We start from the raw sequence: 27133 nt of genomic DNA on the forward strand, positions 1-27133 counted from the left end.
CATGGATCCACTCCCTTACATTCGTCTGTAAGGGCGCGAATGCATTTGCAGTATTTCTTAACATGTCCAAAGGCTGTCTTTGATGATCACTCAAGGATTGGCTGTTAAACATTTAAAATAATTCCAGGCTCATTAAAACTAACTCTCTTTCAATGTAAGAACCCATCAATGGACTTGCAATGAAATGCAGCAGCTCTTTGTTTTTAAGCCCCCAAGCAAGTATTTATTTTTTTTCCTTTCTCTCACTCTCTTTAAGAATAAAGCAATTCAACCAAATGATTAACTCCTGAATTTAACTGCTCATTACAAAAAAAAAAAAAAAACAACAAAAAAACCCAACAACAAAGATTCCTCCCAAGTTGTACAGTCTTGGAGTAGTCCTAAGGTAGCTTCAGGACATTTTGAAGTAAAATGCTTGTACCAAACATACCTGTGGGTAAAGGTATATAAATCCTTTTTTCCAGTCTCCTTCGGAGAGCTTCATCAATATCCCAAGGAAAGTTTGTAGCAGCTAATACCATAACCATCTTGGAAGGGTCATCATTCTCCAAAGCACCACCTACTCCTGCAAGCACAACAGTTCAGAGAAATTTCACTCTGCTGCTCTTATTCTCCCAGATGCTTGCTAAGAAACACCGTGCAAATGTTACAACAGCTCAGACAAGGCTCAGCAACTGTTCCATGCACTCCTAGTACTGCCTTCCAGATTTCACATGGCTGATGGGGCAGGATCATTGCCACAGAAAGAGGGACAGTTCATTCTTCTGCTGAGTCAAAGAAGGGCTTTCTTTGACAGTGCTACTAACACAGTCATATGCAAATGTAGCACTACTAGCCACAGCAAAAACACCATCTCTGTCAAACATGTCCATATAAGACACAAACTCCCTGACCTCCCAAACAAGGACTGTAAAGAAATGGTCACTTGGAGGAAATAAATTGCCCCATTTTAGCCCATGAACATTTGAGGACATTACAAACAAAGACTGGTTCAACAGCAGCTGTGATACAGAGGCAGTAATCAAAGCACTACACCACAGAACATTCCTTGGGTGGTGGTCCTCACTGCGTTCACCTGCACAGAACAGGCACAAAATACGCATAAAAAAAGGGTAATACCAGCTGTCATCACAGCGTACAGCAAAATCAGATCTGATGATGGGGTCCCTGAGCAGGAGACTCTATGAAAGAGGATAAATTTGCTTAAATTGCATTGAAAAATAAAAGGTCTGTATTAAAGTTCACCAATTGCCATTATCTGCTTCTCCTATAGCAAAGCGCCTCTTCAAAATGAGTTCTTCACTTTCTACAATGGTCATTTTAGAAAAAATAAAGCAGAGCCCCTCTCCCAGTTATCTGCCTTCAAATTCTCAGAAAATGCATTCCTCTCAAATTTTGCCATACTTTTCCCCGTCCACAAAGCCAGGTTTTCCAGGTTATTCAAGTTTTTTAAATTCCCACGTCTGACAAAACAGCATCCCAGCCCCCACGGATCTAAAGCTGTGATCTTTACCGTCCATTTGCACAAGCAGCTCTGACTTGACTCTGCGACTCGCCTCGTGCTCATCCGATGTGCCTCTGCGGCTGCAGATTGAATCAATTTCATCAATGAAGATTGTTGCTGGAGCGTAAAACCTCGCCTTCATTCAAATGAAAACATCACTATTAAGATGTAGCAGCAAGCACAAGCCCTCATCAGACCACGACCCAGTTCAGCTACTACATATATTACCTTCCCTGCTTGTCACAAGGAAGCAATTCAAGACCTTGATTCACAATCTGTTTGGTACATGCTTAAGTTTATACGTTTTAAATTGTACTCCTCAAGTCAGAGGTCTTGCAAAGAGGAAAAGGAACACAATCACTACGTAGGCAGCTTTTAATATCCAGGTTTTGTGCTGATGAGGGCAAGACAGAGGGGACAGAATGGAACCACCTAGCTCAAAAGACAGAGGTTTCAACTGAGAGCGTGCCAGAAGTAGATCCTGAAGGCAGGAATGACCCTTTCAAGTACAGATCCACAAGGGTATGTCCTTCACACAGCCCACATGATGGACTGCGCTCAAAAACTCACTGAGAAGCTTGTTCATCACTCAGAATAAAATATCTATTGCTTCTAGAATAACAGTTCTTGGTTCTTTCCAATTTCAAATAACTTCCTATAATTTCTGTCAAGATCACCACTCTGCCTTTAGCCAGGAAAGCACTATCCTCAACGTGAGTGATGAGCCATTTCCCTCCTAATCCTCGGTGACATTTCAGAAAAGGATGGATACACACGTTGTCTTTTCTCTGTCTGGTTAAGAGAGTCTTAGTGCAGTGAACTCAATACTTTCAGTGTGATCCTGGAGGGGCAGGGAACTGAGAGGGAGGCCCCTTCACACCTCAGTGATCCCCAGATCACATCATTGAGGACATACCATTTCAAACAAGAGGCGGACAAGCTTTTCAGATTCGCCTCTGTATTTAGATGTCAGCGTCGAGGAAGACACATTGAAGAATGTTGTTCCACATTCAGTAGCAACAGCTTTTGCTAGCATTGTTTTGCCAGTACCAGGAGGACCGACCATCAGCACGCCCTGAAAAGTGAAAACAAAGGTGATGAACAACAAGTAAACTCTGCACAATAGTCCTCTACATCTCAAAATAAACCAAAATCAGTATTTTGATTGCTTAATATCATAATTGACATTGGTGGAAAACAAGAGAATCCTGCAGCATGAGAACAGCATGGAAGCATTCTGTGAATAATTCTCCTACTACCTCACTGAAGTTGGACTCACAAAAGGCAATAGCAGTTGCTGCAGCTATCACGTGGGAAGGAGGTGACAGATTTACAGACTTGCTCTGAATCAGGCAGGGCCTGGACTTGAACTTGGGTCTTTCCCAACTTAGAAGTGGCTGTACAGGCAGATGAAAAGTGTAAATTCATCTTTTTGGAAGACTCCTTCAAGAAGAAAATTTCACAAAAATCAAAATACTTTTACAGAATGTTGCCTTCAACAGCAGACCATTATTCTACACCAAAACATTTTGTCAAAAAATCCTAGCCAAGTACACGTATGAATCTGGCTGATTTCCACAATTCAGTTTGCATGAGAGCATCCACTGGACACAAGGGTTTGTCTTGTCATTTCATCTCTCTATCTTAGTATTTCTGTGGCCAAAGTACTGCTTCTTACCATTTCCTGGATGAAAAACCATTCTTATCACACTGCTGGACAGCAGAACAACACTGCTCTATCTGATAAGGTGGCTTGAGAATTGGCTGACTGGCAGAGCGCAGAGGGTGACACAGAGTTCCTCAGGGGCTGGTGCTGGGTCTGGTCCTGTTCAACATCTTCATCAATTACCTTGCTGAGGGGATAGAGTCCACCTGCAGCAAGTCTGCTGATGATACAAAGCTGGGAAGAATGGCTGACACACCTGAAGGCTGTGCTGCCATTCAGCGAGACCTGGACAGGCTGGAGAGTTGGGCAGAAAGGAACCAGATGAGGTTTAACAAGAGCAAGTGTAGAGTCTTGCAGCTAGGGAGGAATAAACACATGCACCAATACAGGTTGGGAGATGTCCTGCTGGAGAGAGGCTCTGAGGGGAGGGACCTGGGTGTCCTGGTGGATGACAGGCTGGCCATGAGCCAGCAGTGTGCCCTGGAGGTCAAGAAGGTCAATGGGATTATGGGGTGCACTAAAAAGAGTGCGACCAGCAGGTCGAGGGAGGTGATCCTCCCCCTCTCCTCTGCCCTGGTGGGGCCTCACCTGAAGTACTGTGTCCAGTTATGGGCTCCCCCATACAAAAAAGACAGGGATCTCCTGGAAAGAGTCCAGTGGAGGGCTACAAAGATGATAAAGGGCGTGGAACTGTCAACGGTTTACGGGCAGGTTCGGCCCGGTTCCGTGACGATTGGTGTGGGGGACCCACGGACCCACGCCCCAGGAAAGGGGAAGGGGGAAAAGGAAAAGGGAAAAGGGAGATGGGCCTAGGAACAAAACAGCGGCAACGATCTGAGGAGGAAAGCTAATTTACTAAATAAGATATCGGAAAAGCAAAATAACACAATATAATACAATATAATTGGAATTAAAGCTAATAAATCAAATAAAATGAGCAAGAGAGAGAGTGTCCGATAAACCGAAGGCCTTACGCTAACGCTGAAGGCGGACGGCAGCGAGCACCCACTGCTGAGTCGATCCCAAAGGAAAGAGAGTGTCCCGTGACCGCAGACAGTTTTTATCTTTCCCTCTGAGCGTAAACACGTAAGAACGCAAAGCATCGCAAAGTCCTCTGGGGAATGGAGTTCTTCTTCTCTTCTGAGACAGGTATACCTGGAACTATCGATGATCCACGGAGCTGGAGCATTAACTCTTTAACTCTAAATGCACTACATGATGTTATGATGTGGAATACCAGTACCAAAAATCATAAAACCATGACAGGAACACCTCTCTGATGAGGAAAGGCCGAGAGACCTGGGGCTGTTCAGCCTTGAGAAAAGAATACTCAGAGAGGATCTGATCCACATCTATAAATACCTAAGGAGCGGAAGACAAAGGGACGAGGCTGGACTCTTCTCAGCAGTGTGTGGCAAAGGGACGAGGGGAAATGGCCACAAACTGAAGAATACGTTCTGCACAAATGTGCATGGGAACTTCTTCCCAGTGCAGTGACGGAGCAGTGGCACAGCTGCGCAGAGAGGTGGTGGAGTCTCCTTCTCTGGAGACGTTCCAGACCCGCCTGGAAGCCTACCTGTGCAACCTGGGCTAGGGAGCTGCTTTGGCAGGGGGTTGGACTGCATGATCTCTGGAGGTCCCTTCCAGCCCCTGTAATTCTGCGATTTGGCTTACGTGGACTGCTACTCAACTCCATTTAATATGAACCTAAATGATAATTTTAAAATGACACCTGGACAATCAAGTCCCAGCTTGGCAAACACGTCATTAGACTGCCTTTCTAGCTGTGCTCTGTCTGAAGGAGAGTAAGGAGTGCACACCTCTCCAGCTCTGCACACTGAGCCAAGCGTTTGATACAACTGAAAGAAGAGGTGCCACTCAAAGGACCTGGACACATTTAAGAAGTGGCCCCTCATGAACTTCATGCAGATCAACGAGGTCAAGTGAAGGTGCTGCACCTGGGCCAGGTCAATCCCAGGTATATGCACAGACTGAGCAAGGGGTGGATTGAGAACAGCCCTGAGGAGGACTTGGGGGTCCTGGTTTATGAAAAACAGAATGTGCACATGCAGCCCAGAAAGCTAACTTCACCCTGGGCTACATGAAATGAGGAGTGGCCAGATGGTTGAGGAAGATGTTTGCTTCCCTCTATCCTGCCCTTGTAAGGCCCCACCTGCTATACTGTGTTCAGCTCTTGAGTCCCCAAGCACAAGAAGGACATGGAATTGTTGCAGTAAATCTGGAGGTGACAGCAAAGATGATGGAGCACCTCTCCTACACAGAAAGGCTGAGGGAGCTGGGCTTGTTCAGCCTAGGTAGGGGAGGGCTCTGGGAACACTTTATAGTGGCCTTCCAGTACCTGATGGATGCCTACAGGAAAGCTGGGGAGGGACTCTCTTTTAGGGAGCATAGTGATAGGACAGGGGATAATGGTTTTAAACTGAAAGAGGGGAGATTGAGATTAAATATTAGGAGGAAATCCTTTACTCAGAGGGAGGTGAGGCACTGGAACAGACGGCTCAGAGAAGCTGTGAATGCCTCATCCCTGGAGGTGCTCACTGCCAAGTTGGATGAGCTTTAGGGTTCCTTCCAAGTTAAGCCATTCTGTGATTCTACAATTTACTTATCACTATGCAAGCATGTTTTTAGCTACAGACAGTGCACTCAGGATCCATGTTAAGACCTTTAAGATTGAAGCACCAAGACTGGTTAATCACCATGACTTGAAGCAAATGTAGTATTTTTTAAGTGAGACACAACACAAACAACACAAGTTTCTGAAAATAAGTAATTCCTTCCATAGTGAGGTTACTGCTGACTCCAAGGGGGACTCATTCACAATTCTATTTTTAAATGCATATGTTTATGAATGGTCTCTCTGACCATTTCAGCAGCACACTGTAGCACCCCCTCAGCACTAGAAAGGGGAACTATGGTTATGAGCATGGCACTGTGAAAAACATAGCATGCAAGCCTTTTTTTCTCAACTACAAAATCTTACCATATGCTAAGAAGAGTTTCCTAAAATTAAGTTGTAGTGGGTTGCGAGGGTAATCAAATTAGCCAGAATTAGAATTGCATATCATAATGTGCTTTGCAATTAATATCTTACATAAAATACCACAGCAGTAAAGTATCTGTTAAACGCAAGCCACATAGCAAATTAGATTTCATCTGTTCCTTGCAAAAATTTACTTCAAAAAGCACACAGAATGACATGGGAGAGATCTATAAAAACAAATCAACCGGGAACGCAATTATTCAAAAATGTACTATTCAGAAGCAATAGCCTCTCTGTACTCCATTTTCCATTAACTCTTAATACCTTTATTGCCATTTAACACTTAGCTAATGCAAGCTCAACATACATTCTTTGGTAAATTAAGTCAGAAATGTTCATACTTCCTCCATACAGCTAACGGTTCAATGTCACTTTTCAGGCTGCTCAAGGTTTCCTAAACTCCAGGGCAGAAAGCATGAAAAGCAAACTGACTCCTTTTTTTCTCCCCATGAACATTCAGACATACACTATGATTCGAGTTCCTGCATAGTCGTACCAATAATACTATAATGAGAGTATGAGCCTGGAGTGACTGGGTGAAAATTACTTGGCCTGTGATAGGTAGGGCAGAGATGTTCACTCAGATACTGTTCACTCAGGTTTCAAATGTGCTTATTTTATATTTTAAAAGAAGCATCACCTATTTCAAATCACACTTAACCCTTGTTCTTGACAAACTGTGTTTACTGCAGGAGCTGGTGATACGTGGGGCTAATGTCAGTTAGGTTTTCCATGGCTCTGGAAGGTCCAATTCCAGCTTCAGCCACACACCCTGCTCACTGCTGAATTCAAAAGCCCATCGCTTTGCACCTTCTGTGTTAACTATGACAGTGAGCATTACCTAGCACAGATACTGGGGGCATCAGATATGAACCTAACACAGGTGCAACGCAGCCAGGCCAGTGCAATGCCAGAGGAACACCAAGCATTCGGATAAAAAGAAATGTCCGTTTAAAAAAAATAAAATAAAAATAAAGAAGAAAAAAAGCCACACCTTGAATTCTCAGCAAAATGAGATGTGCATGGCTGCAAAAAGAAACACAGGATCAAGTCACTCTTTCTCTCTGTAACTAGGAGGCTGCCACTTACTCACTAGTTAAAATCCTTGACAAACACAAAGACTTCTTTATTCCTCCTCTAAGGCTCTGTTAATCCGAAGTATTCCAATAAGAAGCTGAAACACACTGCAGGGAGTAAGTGTTTTGATGAAATCACTGCAGGGTTACTTCTTGTTGTTGTAACAATCACTAGCAGAGCAGTGGGAAGCACAGCAAGCAACCAGGCCTTCTTGGCACAAAACAGTTCAGAGAAAAAGAAAGAGCAAGCCTGTGGACACTCAGAGACCCAGCTGCAACCACACAGCACCTGTGCTGAATTGGGAAGGCAGCTGGCTCCTTCATTCCAGGCACTGTCCTCTGAATGCAGGGGCAAACAGCGAGTGCTGTCTTCGGAATTTTTCTCAGGAGAGTCTGAACATCCAAGAACAGATCTGGCTGCCTTTTCCCTGAGTTATTGTCCTGAATGCCTAGGCTCAACAAATGCCTGCTGCTACACTGATTACTGCGAGAAACAGGCTTCTCTTCAAAACTTCTCATCCCTGTAGCACAGTCAGAGGTCAATAGTAAGGAAAATGCATGCTGTTCTGCATGAAAAATAAATTCAGGAGAGTTACAGCTTCACGAGTCACCAGGGAGAAGGCTAACAATGAAGACCCTTCATGGACTTGTCAGAAATCAATTTGCATTTCAGACTGAAGGAAGGAAATAATCAGAACGTTTTTTTCATGTCTACAACCATCTAGTTTCCAGAAGCAATACTGGCCATCAGGAAAAGATAATCTCATGCAAAGAGAAAGAGGCTCTAACTCTGACAAGCAGGCTGTCGTTTCTCTATCCATTGCCACATATTTGGAGACAGGACTGGCAGCACTCTTCATGCTGCCTGCAGCCTGCTGAGATACCTGCCTTAAAGACAGATGGCCACTACATCCTCTAGCTGTGTTTAGAGGCAGAAAAGCAGCACAGCAGCTCCTTATTCCCTTAGAAGTTTTTGAAGACTGGACAGATGGGGCTACTGTAGCCTATAATGAGGGCATGGACCAAATTCCTCTACACCCAGAGGAAAGATGAGAGATTCAGTTATTTAACAGACTCTAAAATCTCACCCTGTATTTGTGGTCTGTGATATCTAGGCTTTGTCCAAGCTGATAATTTGGTTAACCTCAAGGTCAACCTCAAGTCCACTGGTGTTTAACCACAATCACGCTAAAGCCCAATAGCCATAAAGCTCTGGCCTACAAGTTCTGCTGATTCCAGGTTTGTACCACCTCCTTGCAACTCACTAAACTCACTAAAACCACTGTGTACATCTCTCATACAGCAATCCCGAGGCTACTGCTGTTGACTCCCACCCTATCAGCTTCCTCTCTTTACTGTCTGTAGACACAAGCCCCCAAAATAGCAAGTCTACTCCTCAAATTCTGCATGACTTTGTTTTGTAAACAGACAGCACAATGAGGATCCAAGAGTGGCTCGGGTTGAAGTACAGCCCTGAAAGTGAGTCCTAAGTGTAAATCAGGGCAGCCTTAAGGGCCAACATTAATAATGCAATGTCTGACGTATGCTGAACTACTGTACTAATCTACAGAAACTACCCATGTACACTGCATTCCACAAACACATAATGTCTTTGGAGACTCACAAGGACAGGCAGCTTGCAACAGACTCTCTTTTCCCCAGTTTACCACTGAATGCCTCCCCACAATTAGATGGCCACTATGCAGTGACTAGTTATTACTAAAACAAGTGCCAATCCACTCCACAACTAAAGCAAGATCATTTTATTTTCTCCGTACAGCAGCATCCTCCCTCTGCTTCCTTTTTTGCCCTGAGAAAGGCCCAGGCCACGCTCGTCACTAGTCCATCACCCAGCCCAGCTCAGCCCCACAGCCCTACTGTTGCAGCAGCTCATGCTCCTGCTTTGAATTCCTGCCACTCCAGAGGTAACTAAGTCTAGCTGCAAGCACAGCTGTAAAGCAAAATCATCAGACTAGCCTTCTCTCTCTCTCTCTCCTCAATTCCTTGCATCATCCAGCCTGCAGTCTGCAGTCAGCAAAAAGAGAGCTGGCACATGCAGAAATAAAACCAGTCCAATGACTGCTTTCCTTGGGTGAAAAGCAGACACCGTAACCAACTGAGCTTTCCATTAGGCACTTCTGCTTCTCTCAATATGCACTACATACTTGTTCCCATGCACCGGCTGATGTATTAACACTGAGAAGCAATGGCTGAGTAAACACAAAACAATTATACAGTGTGAAGCCAGCATACACTTCCAGCTGCTTATTTCAGTGCATTTTATATGAATCATTACAAGAAGATTTCACAAACAAATTCTTGAACTTTCCTGTTTGGCATTTGAGGTATCCACTCAGGCATCCACACACTCTACAGCAGCAGGCATATGTAACTACAGCCTGTCATTTACTAAAGCACCAAATAAATCCCTACCTTCCAAGGCCTTCTGATCCCTTTGAAAAAATCAGGCATCCACACTGGAAGAACAACAGCTTCTCTTAATAATTTCTTGGCATCTTCCAAATCTGCTATGTCATCCCTGTGCAAAAGAAATAAACTTTTATGAGATTACTGTATGACAGTATTTCTCCCACTCTTACGTGAGAACAAAGAAAAAAGCTTTTCCCTCAGTACCATCCCTTTTAGCATGCCTGAATGTGCCTCATGAAAGTGCTCCTACAATCCTGTTACCTAAAACTAAATCCATTTGTGAAAGGTACAGAAAAAATGATTTTCAACTCAAGTTACTCACCGCTGCTTAATTAAAAAATGGTTTGGACAATGTGAACACCAAAGAGATATCTTTAAAGTTCTCTGGAGTATACTTCTATTATGACAGTACTTGCAATGGATGTACTGCAAAAAATACCAGTTAGCAACAAAAGCCTAACTGTAATCAAACTAATAAACTGTTAAAGCCTAAAGATCTCGCTTTGCTCATTTGCAGAAAATAGTGATGGCTCCCTGTTTTAAGAGTTAGGAGAAGAATAATTCCTCCACTTCCCCACACTAGCATTTTAATAGAGAAAATCCTCATACCAACGAATACTTGGATTCCTCGACACAATGTCCCTTTCAAGAGCTTCGACCAAGTCTCTGTCATAACCTGCTCCATCAAATCTTGGAATTTCCCCATCAGCAACACCTTCCTGGGGTATTTTCTTCCCCTAAAAGTGAAAGTCACAGAGACTCATAAGAACATTTTTCTCTAAACATACTCTTTACTAGAAACATATGGCAATATTGTCTGGTTTGCTTCGGCTCAAGCCATGAGGTATGAAGCTTTAACACAGCCATCACATCATCAGGGGTTGGACTTGATGATCTCTAGAGGTCCCTTCCAACGCCTACAATTCTGTGATTCTGTGATCATAGCACCATGATGGCCAGCAAACCCAATGCTTTCATACCCTGCACTCCAAGAACCATCCCCAAACACCTGTGGTTGCTTATACCACACCAGCAGAATGCCTTCTTCATGGATGCTGCAGTGATAAAACCTCACCAGACATCATTAAACGTCACAGTGGGTGGGCTGGTGAGTTGTTTTTTTTTTTGTTGTTGTTTTATTTACTAGCAATTTGAATTCTCTTAGCAATGCTGAACCACTCTTTAGATAACTGACACTGAATGCAGGAATGCAAGAAGCAGCTTAACAATGCAGCCAGTGTCGGGGCTTCAGCTGCATCACACAGAACCATAAAAGTTCCCAAGTTGGAAGGGACCCAAAAGGATCTCTGAGTCCAACTCCACTTAAGACCAGACCATCCAAAGCCAATTTTGAAGATGCTTCATTTGCCATGTTACCTGCCAGGTACGTACCACTGGCACACTGTAATGACAAAGCTGTGACAAGCAGTCTTCAGTGGAGAAAAACCAAGAATCTCTCTCTTTTTTTAATTAAGGCCTTCTTGCCCAGCATTTTCTCCTTTCCTTAACTGCAACCTATCCGCTTCCCTTCTCTCATTGAAGCCAACTCTATTAAGACTTATGTGCTTTTAGAAGGACATGTTTATTTAAGGACTGCACTGAGAGCCCTAAGGAAGCTCCCAAGTCACCTGGACCTCTTTGAACTCCTAGAGCCATTGGGGGCCCTGCCACTGCCCCCAATGGCTGCAGATCTCTGGTTAATGCCTCCACAATGCAGTTGAGCTTGCGAGGCAAAGCAATGTTTTCCCTTTGATACATTAGGGCACAATTCCTCCTTTTGGGCATTAGATGGAAACCACTTCTCCTGGCTCAATGGCAGTGCTCAGCTGTGCTCAGAAAGCAGCTGTAAGGTAGAGGGGGCTGAGCAGGGAGCTGCTTTGGGACTCCTCACTCAGCTTCTGATCCCCACCAGCAGGAAGCTAAAGGATCTCAGTTGGCTGCGCAAAAGCAGCCTCACACAGGGGCTGAGAGACAGATGGAGACACACAACGACCTCGTGCTGCAAAAAGGGAAAGGCAGTGGCTGCAGCGTGCCTGCCGTTCGTCCAGCAGGGAGCTGTCTGTCTTCCCTCTGGTTTTATTTCTCACTTCCAAGTGGAGTCAGTGTCGTTTGGCGCTCCCAGATCAGTGTTTTTGCAATGGAAATTAAGCTGAGAATTGTGTTGAGACAAAAAGCTGATGTCAAAAATGTAATGGCCTGGTGTAAAAAGAGGAAACAGAGAGAGAAAGCCCTGTAGAGTTAGGAACGTTTCAGAAGACAGAAAATGGAATCCAAATGTAACTTAAAATGAAGGGGAAAAAAAACACTAAAATGAAAGGTATTTGTTACAGTTTTCTCTCATATTCCTCTGCAGTGAACTGATTTTCCTAGCATTATACTTTTCTTTTGCCTCTCAAAACCTGTCATCTGTTTGGCTTTTGCAGGGTGTAGCAAAGCAAGGCAGGCTGCAAAGCACAAGAGGAGGGAGGTTACTCAGCTAACAGCACAGGGGGAGGAGGCTGAAGCAGCAGCTCAAAGCCATGGCCAAGGCAGGGTCACTCCTCTGCCTGCAGCATTTGCTGTGCAGGAGAAACCGAACAGAACAGTGACTGTGTAAAGCGGTGCAGGCGGTGGTAAGCCTTTCATGTGACAGCTAAAAGAAGGAGGGAAAAAAAAGAGGGAGGGGGAAGGGAAAAAATGAGGGGAAAGAAAAGGGAAATGAAAAAATAGGGATAAGGAAAAGGTGTCAGTCTGACCTATTGGAATAAAACTCTCATTTCCAAAATGAACCTATTTCTGCTGTTGTACTCGGTTTGTGCATTGGTTTCAGTAGTCATCTCTTCCATGTGTCCACTACCCTGACGGGCAGAAAGCATGCCTGTGCACTATCCTCATTTTCCAAATCAAACCAACGTCCTCGGGGAACAGCTGAATACAGCTCCCTGTTCACTTTGGCAGCCCTTCTGCTCTCCCCTCTTCTCATACGAACGCATTTTCCTGGAGCACAGCTGCTGAATGCATACAGAATGCTCCAGCCACTGCCTCACCAAGAGCAACCCTAATGGCACTGGTAGCTCTCATTTCAACTGGTACCACCTCAACTGGACAGAGAATTTCAGCATGACATCTGGGTCCCTCGCTACAAGAAAGACATTGAGGCCTTGGAGTGTCTCCAGAGAAAGGCAGCGAAGCTGTGAGGGGTCTGGAGCACGAGTCTGACGGAGAGTGGCTGAGGGAGCTGGGGTTTTTCAGTCTGGAGAACAGAAGGCTCTGAAGAGAGGAAGGTCAGGGAAGACCTTATCAGTCTCCACCTGAAGGGAGGTTGTGGTGAGGTGGGGGTCAGCCTCTTCTCCCATGTAATAGCAATAGGACAAGAGGGACTAGAAGGAATGGCACTGAGTTACTCCAGGGGAGATTGAAGTTGAACGTTAGGAAATACTTCTCTGAGGGAGTGGTCAGGCAGTGAAAGGCTGCCATGGAGTCACTGTCCCTGAAGGTGTTCAAGAAACATTTAGATGTTGTACCAAGGGACATGGTTTAGTGGGAAATAGCGGATAGGTGGACAACTGGACTGGATGATCTTAGAGATTTTTTCCAACCTTGGTGATACTGCAATTCTATGACTATTTCTGCTGATACATTCAAGGTTTTCCACAGCTGCTGAGCTCCCATTTTCTAGCAGAAAATATCAGTGCCATCTCCAAGTACTTGGCTTGCTGCTTTGGGCCACTGAACATCATCCCATTTCCCATGGCTCCAGCACAGTCACCCAACCCTTCTTCTACAACACCTTCATTATTCTCTATTGGTGATGGCTCTTCCCAGCTCAGTGTTATCAGCAAGTTTAAATGAGCACTTGTCTCTTTTTTTGTGTCCAGGTCATTAATTTAAATCTAAAACAAGACTCAGTCACTGGCCTTGAAGAAATCCATAAATAACTTACCCATTGACTGTTACTTTATCTTTCAGTACTATTTGTCTGAATTCCTCTTACTGCTTAATTCCTTCACTACTCTTCTACAGTTCTAGGTCTCTCTAGGTTAATTAATTACTTCCCATGTGGCATCCTGGTAGATAAATTTCTTTCTCGAAGTGTTAGTGCTAATGAAGATAACACCTGTGCTCAAGAAATGGTATTCCTCTAATCCACTTTCTGGTTATTCCAAAGTGTTTTACTTTTCCTCTGTTCTATATTTGTTCTAAAACCTTTCATGTTGTTTAGATAAAATTAAGAACTCCAGTTGCCTGGATCACTTTTCACTTCTAAATACAGACACAATTTGTCATTCCACTGAGAAAATAACAGAGCCAGTAAATTTTACTGGAAATTTTTACTGGCAGCTCCCAGTGCTGCCATCTCACCCCAGTTCTTGCAGAGTAGTGGGATGGAGATTATGCACCTTCCAGTCACAATGCATGGATGCCTGTACTTCCACCTAAAAGCAACTCCTTCATCTCACATCCACTTTCCTATAACATGCCTTGTCTTTGCTTCTGATATTGCATATTCGCATAATCGAGAAAAAAAATATTTTACAATCATATCTTGATCAATTTTAATATTCCCCTCACTGATATGGCAGCACAGCCCTCTGCAGTTTCATATTCTTTGTAATATCAACCATCCCCTCCATTGAGGTTCAAAAATAATCTAAAGCCTACTCTGAAAAAATGTTCAAATATGGTACACTATGTGATTTCTCAAAAACATACCAGGTAACATTCACGCTGCCTCTTTAAACTGAGCTATTGAACAGAGGCTAAAACTCCTGGAAATTATGCAGCAGAAGGTACCTTGAGAAGCAGCCAAAGTATCTCCCACGGAACTAAGAAGAAAAAGCACTTGAAAGCAGTATTTTTGAAAAAGAAATGTGTTACGATAAGGGTTCAGTGGATAAAAACCATTAAGGTGGGTTTCAGCTCAAAACTACTTTATGGAGCACTATAAAAGAGCATTTTACAGGCATAGTTGGGTTAAAAATATTTATCCTATGGTGGTTACAGTCAGAATGAAAATATTATATGGGCTGGGAAGAAAGAATGGTGATAGAAGGCTTCATGCACACAGCAAAACAAATTACTCCTAAATATACCCCTGGTATTTATATATGTTGAAAAATATTACAAATAAATATGCATATTACATGGTAGTGTTATAGCCAGGAAAGAGCATAACCTATTACACTGCAGCCAACATCTCAGGAAATGGGTATGCTATCCAAGTTCATTGTATGTTCTTAGCAGTCCTAGCCAAGCACTGACAACTAAAAAGCTTAAGCAATTACTGTGAGAAAACTCATATCCGGTGACTTAGTTTGAAGCTTCAGTTTTGCTCCACTGTTTTTAACTGACCACGAAAAGTTACTGAACATCTTTAATTTGACATACAGATGTTTACTCCAGAAATTGAAAATTATCAATACATGCAAAATAAGAAAGGATAGAACTGAAAGGGAAGTCAAAATTATTTTCTACGCCTCTGCAGAAGATACGGAAAGTTGCGTTGACGTCTTTCACTTCACACACCTTGTTATTTCCTCCTTCATTCAAAATTATCTTCAAAGGAAAATCATGGGTTCTTTACAAAAATCATCAAAAAGCACGTGACAAGTTGTAACCTGATGCGATTTTTGCATATATATCCCAGACAAAGGAATTAACATAACTACCAACTAGCTAGAAAAACACAAAAAGAAGAGCACGTTTCTTGAAGAAGTGGCATTGGTAGCTATTTTCCTTCTGCCACCTAGTGACCAGTTTATTCAGACGAGGGTAGTGTTTAAAATGTACTACATTATGAGGAAGACCTTCATGACTTTTCCTCTGTCTGGCAGCAGAGGTGTTTCTAATCACATTATTCCCTGAGGTACTATTGTACAAGTCACGCTGTTGTGTCTCCTCACAGTAGAGCCCAGTAATGCTCATCACTGCAAACCTTCAAGAGCAGAGCCCACCCTCATCAGAGTTAAGGCTCCAAAGGCTACCTTACACCAACATATCTGGAGAATCTGTCACAAATCACATGTATCTGGCACAGTTGTAAATCATTCCACAAATCCTTTCAAGCTTTTTATTAGGTTGCAGGTCACACACTTTTTATTCTAGACTGCACGGATCGAGAGTTGAGAGATTTCTAAAACGACTAAACTGGATCTGTGCAGTCACTCAGTGGCACTGCTAAAGATATGCCTGGCCCTATGTGCTACTGATAATAAGGGTTGGTATATCCTAATACTTTTCTTGTGTATCAAAAGATCTATTTATGGTGGAAAGAGTGCACCTTCTGAGTTCTTTCCGCACTGTTTAGATGCAACTTGTAATAGAAAAGCCACAAAGGTGCTGATCAAAGTCACCTGGAAAAAAAATGGATTAAATATTCTCTTATTTGTTTACCAAGATTCGTACAAAGCTGCATGCTGCAAAGAATGGGGATGCCCGTGTCTTTGTCACGACAGCAAAGCAGCCTCAGCACACTCTGGACTAGTATCATTCATACCACAGATTCCTTGGGTTCCCAGCACCGACGCCACAATTACATTTAAAATTCAAGTGTCTCAAACAGTGACTTGCACACACAGGCAGTTTTTTCAGGCACACAGCCCTTCCTTAACAATGAATCACTGCCTCTTTCACTTCAGCACTGATTCTTTTGCATGGATCTTCAAAAGAAAGAATCCATAACTTATTCCAGTTCATTTCATTGCTGTCTTTTTTTCTTCTTGTTTGGTTTTTTAAAACAAAAAATCTTCCCAAGAAGTACCTTTCTAAACATAATATTAAAAACAAAAGCATTTCATAAATGAAAGAAAATTGAAATTGCTACGTCTCCCTCATGTCACATTCAAACCTATAATTTCAAATAACTTGGCACACATCTGCACAATGTAACACTTCCAGAACTCTCCTAGATCTCCGTGCTCACCTGTATCTTACTATGGCACGGCAGGAGCAGCAGGACTGCAGAATCCTATTTGTAATGACTGAAGCCCAGAGAAGGGCACCGGTATCAGTCTTGCACTTTACAAACCTGAACTGGTTATGGGGGCAGGAGGCAGAGAAGGGCCTTTACACCGCCACATGAGAGTCAGAGTATTTCAGTTATTTGATAACTGAAGCTAAGAATGGTTCCAGGCTTGGCCCCACTCCTTACCTTGTCATCCCTCCCTCTGGCCCTCAGCTCCCTGTCACGGCTGCCTGCAGACTTGTCGCTCCTCGCTGCCGGCTGTGCTCTGCCTGCAGCCCCACGGGCCTGCAGGCCAGGGGATTCCTTCCTCAAGGGCTTTGCTCCTCGGCTGGGACGCCTGATCTGAGGTGGGGCCCTAGACAACAGGCAAGCACAACAAAAACATGCTAAAAACAGCGAGTAACATTGAAAAGAAAGGATTCTAATATTTCATGAATGGCCTTGGTGAATTATCACCAAAGCTGACACACCACATCTTATTTCTTGACATCTGCAAATCCAGAAACCCTTTTTCTGCTTCTGTCTGACACTCACAGAAAAAAACAAACAAACAAAAAAAAAACCACCAAAAGAAAAGTTTAGACAGTGCAAGAAAGAAAACAGTCAATACTATTATACCAATCTTACAAGAAATGAGCATGCATATAACAAGAGAGGATACAACTTAATACCAAGTCTTGTAAAAGCAGTTTCCTCTGACTTTAAATCAGGAGAATATATCAGGCTGTAGTCCTATGCACAAGTTCTATACAGCCAGAAGACATCTCCAGCAAAACAAAAGCTGACTAATAACTTTGACAGGCCCCAAAACAGAGAGAAAGGGAGATAGTGAATGTTAAAACAGTCCTCCTACCACCCCCTTCATTCCCCTGTGTAAAAATGTCAAAACATAAAAAATGCTTCAAAAGTAAATGTAAACAAAGCCTAACTGCAAACACCTCTACTCCGTGCATCACCCACAATGTCAAAGGGAATTCAACAGCAGCAGGAGGAGGTGGAATTTATTTTTAAGATGAGGTGTCACAGTCATTTTGCTCCAGGGATTGGATTTGGAACACACAAACTGAAATACATGGCCAAAACTGTCACCCAACTTTAATTAGTGATTCCTACTTCATCTTCTATTGGTCTGCAAAAAACTTTCCTGGAATATGATTTAACAGCAGTACATACTTATATGCACTCCTGGATAAAACTGTTGCATTTTGCTTTCAATCAATTTCTTCAAACCTAGCAGCACAGGAGAGTGGCTAATTGTCCTTATTCACATGCACAAGATTTAAATTTCAGCTCAAAGATGTGGATGAACCATTGGGCTCTGAGCTCTACAAAAGATACAAGAAGGCATACATCTTGTATTTCCCACAGCATTATCACAAAAACTCTGTTAATCATTTTTATCACTCACTAAAGCAATCAATTTTAATATTATTTATGTTCATATTCTTATGGCTTGGAAATATATGGAAAAAAGATCAATGTATCTGATAATCATAAAGAACTGGGAATTTCTTCCCTCTAATCTAGATCTCTCACTTTACTTTCCTCCTTTAGATATATGAGCAGACAAGGACCAAAATTCTTTCCTATTAAAATGACAGAAGCATGCTGGCATGAAAAATTCAATTCTTTTATTTAGGATCACAGAATGGTTTGGGTTGGAAGGGACCTTACAGATCATCAAGCTTCAGCCTTCTGCTGTGGGCAAGGCTACCAACCACATTTAAAGTAGATCATTTTCTCCAACCACCTGTGTCAAGCTGTATTAGAGAAAAAAATCACAAAATGCACATGCAATTTATTCTAAGAAAACTATTAGTTAACTAAAGTTACTTCTAGAGTGGTTACAGAAGAAAGAACAGCATGTAGAGCAGGACATTGTGAGCAATAAACTAACCAGTTGATTCAATAAAGGTTATATTAGCTGCAGGTATGGAGCAGTTTCTAACCACCACATCCTTCCAGATCCTTCAGTTCCTTATTGATTCCTCAGCCACCAATGAATTCAACTGCTTAAATAAACTGAAATGGAAAAAACGTTCTCTCTACGCCTGACAAAAGCAACTGCCACCAAAAGCTCATTTATTTCCAGAATCCTTACTACCAGAATAAAGGACTGACTTTTTTTAGAGCTTCAGCAATAAAACTGACTATAATTTATTTAATTATATTTATGCTTTATTAGAAATTACTATAATGTAAATGAAATGTGATTTTCATGCTACAAATACATTCTAAAAAGAACATGAAATGAAGGCAGCCTGGTTTAATTCCACCAGCCTGCCTAAGCCACTCATTACCTGTGTTCAGCTGGAACAGGAGGGGGCCAAACAGCAGGGTCTCTGGAAGGCTCATCTTGATGGGATACAGCGATATCTGTTGGTCTGTCTATTTTAAAACTCTCTAAAGTGTCGACATAGCTCTTAATTTGCTCATATTCTTCTACTAATTCTTGCCGAACCTTCAGAAAGACAGACATTTAAAAACAGTTACGTTTTTAAAATGTAAATCTCAAAATATGAATCTCCCAAGGTTTCCATTCTCAAACCCCAGACACATCAGGCTGACAACAGTCTTAACAGCAGCATAACAACTGAATCAGTTGGGTTCCTCTTCCTGCTTCTGAGTGCCAGAGCAGACCTGGAGACACACTGCTAATGCAGGGATCAATACCACAGAACATATGTGAATGCCCTAGTTTACACGTGCTTGCTGACATGTGTGCACACTTAAGACACAGTTTTACAGTGTAGGGGCCCCACTGGCAGATCTTTAACATTTGCTTCCATTCTGGCATAAAAGAACTTCTCGAAGCACAGTTTCCAAGGTTCTAGTTAGAAAACTGGCTGGATCTTTCTGATGGGCACAGTATTACTGTACAGTCAAAGCAGAAGACAAGTCTTTGGTGGATTACAAAGACTAGAAAAGAGGAACTTTAACACCCTGTAGAACAAGCTCAAGTGAGAAGCAAAGCAAGTGAGGAAAGAGTGAGATGAAATTACATCTCAGGATGAAACTGTAGCATTATGCAGTTGAATTTTATACTTAATATTTCCATTGCCACCATCAGCACTATTGCAGTAATTTCAAAATTATTTAACGAATATTTGTTCAATTTTTTTTTCATTAAGCCTAGGAAAAATAAATCTGTGAAGAAACTTGTGATATAGCTTGCTACAAGCTTGAGTTTTTTGTGTTAAGGTCACCACTCCTTAGTACACATCAGCAGCCAAAAAGCCACTCTACATTCTTGCTCAAAAACACAAGCTCTTGGTGCATTAGCTTAAGGTGTACTTGGATTCACTAAGTGCACTTTGCACTTGTATGGCATTTTACCAGTCTTCCACCTGTTGATGCTTTCCATCCCACAGGATCAACCTCTACACTTGTGGAAGAAATTAATGTTAAGCAGCACCACCCCTTCCTCGTAATGGCACTTACTGATGAAAGGATGCAGCCAGCAACCTGCAACATCCCCTATGTGCTTAGAAAGGAACCATGGTGGGCAGCTGCAGGCTGCTGTGTCCTACCTACCACTGTATGTGCAGAAGCACACTTGGTTCATATCTGCTCACCCCATTTCTCCCTCACACTCATTTTCTCCCCCTCAGGACTAACAAAATGATGTCCAATCCTCACTGAGGACTGGAGCACTGTCATTCAGCTCCCTGGAGCAAGAAGGAGAGTAGGATCTGAAAATGCAGCGGAAGTGAGCTTTTGGTGCCTTGGAAGCTGAAAACAAACTAACAGCTGCTGCCCATCTGTTAGCAAGACTTGAGCAAACTCTGAAACATGCAGCCTTTATCACCATCTTGGTACCTGGCAAATCAACCAACCAAAAGCCCTCGATGTACTCAAACAAGACAACCAAAAAAAGGAAAAACATTTGACAAATTCCTATAGGCCTTGAAGAGACTGAGTCAGGTGAAACAGGTGCAGAGAGAGTTTCTTGCAGCTGGCAGACAAGCCAGACACAAACCATGAGGGCTGTACTGTAATTACAGAGGTGGCTGAGCAGAGCCTCTGAGGGATGAGTGTGACTGCAACAGCCCTGAAAAGCTGCGAGCAGGGAAATCACTGGTCTGGGCTCACCCAGTCTCTTTGCACCTTCCCTCAGGTATAAGGGCTCCCAGGTGGCTCCAGTTGAGGTTATAGAGAACTCCCCCAAAATTCCTTTTACATTATTCATGTTTAATGTTAACAGGAGAAAGCACGGGCTGACTTAACAGCTCTCACTGACAAAAAAAAAAAAAAAAAAGAAAGATCTCACCATCCTCACTTCTACCTAACCACACTCACTACAGCTATTCTGGATTCAATGATGGCAGAAAACAACCCCAGGAGGGTCATAACTAAATATATAAATAAAGAAGGAGCTTTGCTGAGTTAGCAAACTGCACTGGCTCACTAACTTGTAATCAGATGAATACCAGGACAAAGAATAGCAGGGTGCAGAGGAGGGAGAGAAGCTGGTGCTGTTGGAGAGAAGGCCAGGTGAGAAGAGCTTGGCCCTGCTGGGCACTTGGCAGCAAGCACATCCTAACACACAAGTATAAAACACAACGACCAAGAACTGAGTGCATTTATTCTTTGTAGTAGTTCCAAAGAATTTCAGAGTTCCTCTATATTTCACAATCTTGCAACTGCAGCACCTTTGGGACCAGCTCTTACTTGTTATGCTGCAGCCTAAACTTCCCATAACGTGAATATTTTGTACCTTGGTAAATGCAAATAACATGCGGGGTTGTTTTTTAATTGCATCATGCTGGAACAAAACTAATAGAGTTTCTATAAAAGCACTTTCCAAACCTGAAATTATTGCCTGTAATTAGCATTAGTTGTTCAACAAGCTCCACTTAAAAAACTGAAAATAACAATTCCCTCAATCATATCCAAAATGGATGCCCTGTGAGTTCCCATGCAGTCAAAGCACAGTATTCACAGCTCTTCATGCAGAATATCCCTTAATTACTCATGAAGCAATTCGTGTAGTGTTAATAAAACAGACACGAGGCAGAAACAACAGAGGCACAGACTGACTGAATCGTGTTTAAAAATTATAAAACAAGAATTAACCTTTATTTTAAGAGCACAGACCACCTAATCACCTGCTCCAGTGGTGCTGGTTGGAAAGGGTGCCTTGCTGGCTGCTCACAGCACCCTGCAAATTGTCCAATTTCTGCCTTAGCTCCAGCTCCTGTGCTCTCTGATTCCGTGCAACACACAGCACGTGGTCATAACACACAGCAGGTTTTGCTCGTGAGCCTCTGGCCTTGTCGAAAGACCGAGTTATCTCCCAGGGGCATGCTCAGCTGTCATTCTGCAGCTGCTGAACTGTCACTGAAGCAGCTCCTTCCTACAAGCCAGCTGTCTAGTAAAAAGACTACAAGAGCCAAGAAACTCTATTGGAGTAAACAAGGGGAATGTCAGAACTGGTAAAGTTCACAGTAGCAGATGTGAGTCGTACCTTTTATAGTTGTGAAGTATAGAGATGAGTTGCTTCTGGTTCTGACTAGGGCTACTCTGAACCACTCAAGAACAAGCTGCAAACTCTCCAGATACAAAACAAGTAAGGGTCTCAATAGCAGGTGATGCTCAATATCACTATGTCGAGCAAGTAACCATGAAAACGAACCCCATGAAGGAGTTAGGGGAATTATCATGTTGTCACATTGCTACTTTGGCAGACCCTGCACCGACCTCCAGGATGCATCTTTTGTCATTTTGAAGTTGTGCATGTTGCTCTAGATTAATAACAATCCCCAGTCAGCATTCATTTTGACACCCTAGAAGCAGTATTGCTTCAAGTGAACCTGCATCCTTAAGTTGTTCCCAGCAGAACATGTATTCATGTTCCTTCTCCTCCTAATTATCCTCTCAGCACCAAGCACAAGAACTCCTAGAAATCAAAGCTGAAGCTGTCTACTCTTGCTGTGTGAACCACAACCCACCAAATACTTGGATGGGAGCAATGAGCATCATTCTGCCCAGATAAGCCTGTAGAAATTTGAAAATGCTGACACCTCAGCAAAGAAAGGTGGATCAAGAGTCTTTGGGAGTCTGACCCGAAATCTCACCTAGTTCTGTTTCACCTCTGCTCTACATCTCCCAGTAAATTGCTGGCAAAATCCTGTTAGTACACAGAGCCTCTGGACAGATTCACCCAGCCTGAGGACTGAAAATCACCTATAGAGAAGTGACTGTATGGGGGAGTATAATAATCCATACAAGTGGCAAGCTGGCCGACTGCCATGGCATGGCTTAACCATTCTCGGAGGTATGCTACCCTCACGAACATTCCTCTTGTAGGAGGGAATGTATACACAATACCTGAAATGGACCTTACTGCCTCAAGAAAAAAACATGCACTGTCCACAACTGTACAGAAAAATGGGCACGTTTCAAGATGCTGGTTTCCCTCAGTGTCCGTTTCCTAGGAATCCTTTAGGAGATTCAGGGATGAAGGCAGATTGTGAACACACTTACAGACAACAGATGCTAAGAAAAAAGTGATTCAAGTAATAATCCTTTCTTCTCCTTTGAGCACTTACCTACATGTATATATTAATGTCATAGACCACTCCCAAAAGGTAAAGTTCTGCCTACCTAGAGATTGCCAAACTCAACCTCCAAAAGGTACTGGTGGCATTATCATCCTCAGTTTCATCAGAAGATGAAGAAGCAAAGTAACTAAAGAACAGGCTCATTCCATACTCCAGATGAGAGACACTTTTAGGTAAAAACTACCTGCACTCATTCCCTTATCCACAACCTAAGGGTTGCTTTGCTTTTCAAGAGGGCATGGGAATATTCTGATATTGATTCTGCACTTTACTGCTACCAAGTAGGTTAGACCTGAATTTTGCTAAATTTATGTGTACAGCATCAACATATGTGTTTCTGGTGATGTAACTACTGGGTTTATGTTTTTCATGAGAAGCAGTCTGTCAGACAGTGATTATATAGTGGTTCAGAGGTAGTCGCTGTTGGAGCTGGAAAGCAGTGCCAGCATCCAGATAATCAGATTCCTTCTTACTCTGTCTCAAAGAATGAGAAAGCACAATTATTCATGCTGAAAGAGTTAGAAAGCAGGTTTATTTTTCTAAGTCCCAGTAAGGGAGGTGCAGGTGTGAGAAAACTGGGGATTCCAGGGTTATTATCATTTGCTCCCAGGCCTACAGGTAGTCCTATAAATGATGAAGACAGACTGAGAATGAAGAACAGGTACTTTTCCACACTTCTTACTTTTTCGGTACTTGTCCTGAGCAGATATTGGCACCAGTAATGGCACAGCTAGATTCTAACAAAGCTTAGCTACCATAGCTACCACTGCTGTGTTGGGAAGCTTCAAAATTAGCATGAACTCACAGAATGACAAACAGCACTCCACTTGTTGATGCTCTTTCTGGGGACAGTGCTTTCCTTTTTTGGTCAATTCTGCTTTTACTTAAAAGAGGTAATTTCTGAGAAGGTGCTAATTTCAGATTCTCTGGTAAGGTGCCCGCTGCCTTCCCCAGATAATAATCCTGAAGACTGCATTAAAGGTCCCTTTATACTCAAGGCTTGTATACAATGTACAACATACATGCTGGACAATAGGATGAGGAAAATAGCCACAAACTGAAGTATAGGACGTTCTGCACAAATGTGTGTGGGAACTTCTTCCCAGTGCAGTGACGGAGCAGTGGCACAGCTGCACAGAGAGGTGGTGGAGTCTCCTTCTCTGGAGACGTTCCAGACCCGCCTGGACGCCTACCTGTGCAACCTGGGCTAGGGAGCTGCTTTGGCAGGGGGTTGGACTCCATGGTCTCTGGAGGTCCCTTCCCTTCCAGCCCCTACAGCTCTGTGATTCATTCCATGGTGCACAGGTAGCAGCTGAAATAACACGCAATGTCATGAGATCACGAGACTTGAAGTAATAATCTTCACAAGCCAAAAGCTGTTAAAAGTTTAATGGAAGAATCAATGTCATCAGGGGAAACACAAAGTACTAAAAGTGAAGGTGATGCAGAATCACAGCTGCAGAACAAGGAAAATCTCATGCTTTCACTTTCACATCATCTAAAAATTTGGCAGGAAATAAGATCAGGGCACAAACACCACTCAGCTTGGTTTGGGGTGGGGAGGAGCTCAAATACAAATACACAAGTGTCAGCATCTCCTATACAATGTTCAGCTTATCTCAGCACCAGGAAAGCTAGGCACTATCACTGCTGCTTGCGCACACACATCCTTTGCAAGCAAGATCTCAGCCAGTGTACAGACTTCTACAGCTTCATGATGAAGACCTATGAATACTATTACGATTTGAAAGTGATTGCTAACAGTTTTAGTGAACAGCACACAAAATACTGCAAGTGGCAGACATTTTAAGAACAAAATCATGACCAAAACACCTGCTGCAATGAATAAATTTTGCTTTGGTTTTTCAATGGCCTTAGTTATACACTGATATTTAGAAACACACTCCTTGAAATCACCTCTTCAGCTACTGCAAAATTATATCCTCCATAAAAGTTATGTACTTTCAAAACATATTAATTACACCATATGAAAATTTTTCTGGAATGTGCTTTTACATTGTTATCCTATGAGTGGGTTTCTTTTTTTGTGTGTTTTTTTTTTTAAGACAGAACACATTTTCTACAATGGAATACATATATGTGTGCATAAAAATATATATATATACACATGTGATACACGATACGGACCAAGAGCACAGTTTGCACATTGTAGTGTGCATACCTACCTGCTACTCAGACAACCTTCTACTGATGCTAAACTCATTCATTCACACCTTAATTTACTGAAATATAGGTGGACAAAGAGCAAAGGGAAGTCCTCAGCAAAACAGTTTTTCCAAAGTATACAATCACACGTGAACAGACCAATGGTTAACCAAACATCATAAGTGATACCAAAGCAAAAAATGTTACGCATTTATATAAAGATTCCTTTTAAATACACCATAAGAAATAATTCCCTATAAATACCAACTAAACATTGTGAAGGAAACGTTATAAACTTAGCTGAAATACACATCCTCTACTCCATAAAAGTTTGAAGGACTACAGCAGATTTTTCAAATACCAATTAACAAAATACAGGCAATCTTAATTCACCATACCTGTTGCCATTCACCCTTAATTGCTGGATCTCTGATCAACTGGCAACGTCTCTGGATCTGCTCGATCACACCCCGGTAATACAACATAGAAGAGTCATAATTCCCAACCAGTGCGTAGTCTCTTCCCTTTTGGGCATTGTCACAGATCTCTGCTAAATTCATCTTCACTCAGAAACCTAGGAGAGAATATAATCATCAGAAAAAAAACTAATCTTACATGCTAGAGTAATTCAGCTTGTGAAATTCTAGTTTTGTTACTTCTCTCATTGCTGAATTGTGTCTTTTTTTATTTTACCATTTAGCTCTTGAAGCATCAAGCCTGTTTTGAGATCATAAATCACAACTCTTTTATAGTGATTAAAAACAAACAAGCAAAAGGCTATACAACTTCTTCATTGCCTTTGGTCTCAATCCCATTAAATTAATGCAAGAAAATTAAATGCCCTGCCTACCCTGAACTTCAAGGATCTCACCAGCCAAACTTTAATTTGTAGATCACCACAATATATTAGCAGCCATCAACCCGTGAATCACAAATCACACAAGGCATTAAATTGCTTTTTATGCTGTTGGATTACATACGTGTCTAAACGCTTCAACCAGCACTGGGGAAGTCTGCACTTAGCACTTTTGAGAGCCCTCACCCTAATGAGATTGCAGTGCTGCTGAATGACACTATAGGCAAAGTTGAGAGGCTCTTTCTGTTTAAATATTCTTGTGAAGGACACCAGCATCCACATGCTGACTTGCACTTTTTCATTAAATCTAACACATCACTTCGGGATTTACAGCAGAGTTAGCAATCCAAATTTAAGACTTCCTAAAACAGCACTTACCAAAGTACAACCTACTCCTAGTCCCCCAAACAAACTAGGATTAATACTTTTTTTTACAAACTTTTCCATATATATGCAACAAATAACAGCACAATTTGAAGGCAAACCCACATACAACTTCTCCCAGTAAATGTTTGAGAAAGCAATATTAAACCACAGACTTGAAAGCATGCAGCATTGTTCAGAAAGGTCTGTATTTAAGGCTTAGGCACTGCCTGCCCACATCAGTGCAGGGAGAGGAGGCCAGCTTGGACCCACTCATCAGACCACTCCTCCTGCTCTTGTCACTCAGCCCACACAGCCTCTCTTTGCTGTCCAATGTCCCCACAAGAATCTGTTGCTCTCCCAATGCCCTGAGGATGCTGGTGGCACCAGGGCTTGCTTGTTCCTGCTCCCTGCCCCTTGTCTCAGGCTGCTGGAAAACTCAAGGCAGATGCAGAACATAAGTGGACATGGCAACCCCCTATATTTTGATCTCTCCTGGTGCTGA

The 27133-nt window shown here is 42.5% G+C and overlaps 1 protein-coding gene across 7 annotated transcripts in view; it reads right to left on the reverse strand.

The window, feature by feature from the left end:
* KATNAL1 (katanin catalytic subunit A1 like 1) overlaps positions 1-27133 on the reverse strand; it is a 41102-nt gene that overhangs the window by 6550 nt on the left and 7419 nt on the right. For all 7 annotated transcript variants that reach the window (XR_010621841.1, XR_010621842.1, XM_065730175.1 and 4 more), the window contains 8 exons: positions 25808-25983; positions 18981-19141; positions 16867-17035; positions 10347-10474; positions 9741-9846; positions 2421-2579; positions 1514-1640; positions 431-565 (listed from right to left, as the gene is read on the reverse strand). Coding sequence is in view for 5 of the 7 variants with exons in the window: in XM_065730175.1 (XP_065586247.1) it covers positions 431-565; positions 1514-1640; positions 2421-2579; positions 9741-9846; positions 10347-10474; positions 16867-17035; positions 18981-19141; positions 25808-25969 (1147 nt within the window). In the remaining 2 variants the exon portion in view is untranslated. The remainder of the gene's footprint in view (positions 1-430; positions 566-1513; positions 1641-2420; positions 2580-9740; positions 9847-10346; positions 10475-16866; positions 17036-18980; positions 19142-25807; positions 25984-27133) is intronic.

This window comes from Cyrtonyx montezumae, unplaced genomic scaffold (assembly GCF_038088225.1).
Source record: "Cyrtonyx montezumae isolate F1298 unplaced genomic scaffold, pur_monq_1.0 scaffold_12, whole genome shotgun sequence".
In the NCBI taxonomy this organism is placed as follows: domain Eukaryota; kingdom Metazoa; phylum Chordata; class Aves; order Galliformes; family Odontophoridae; genus Cyrtonyx; species Cyrtonyx montezumae.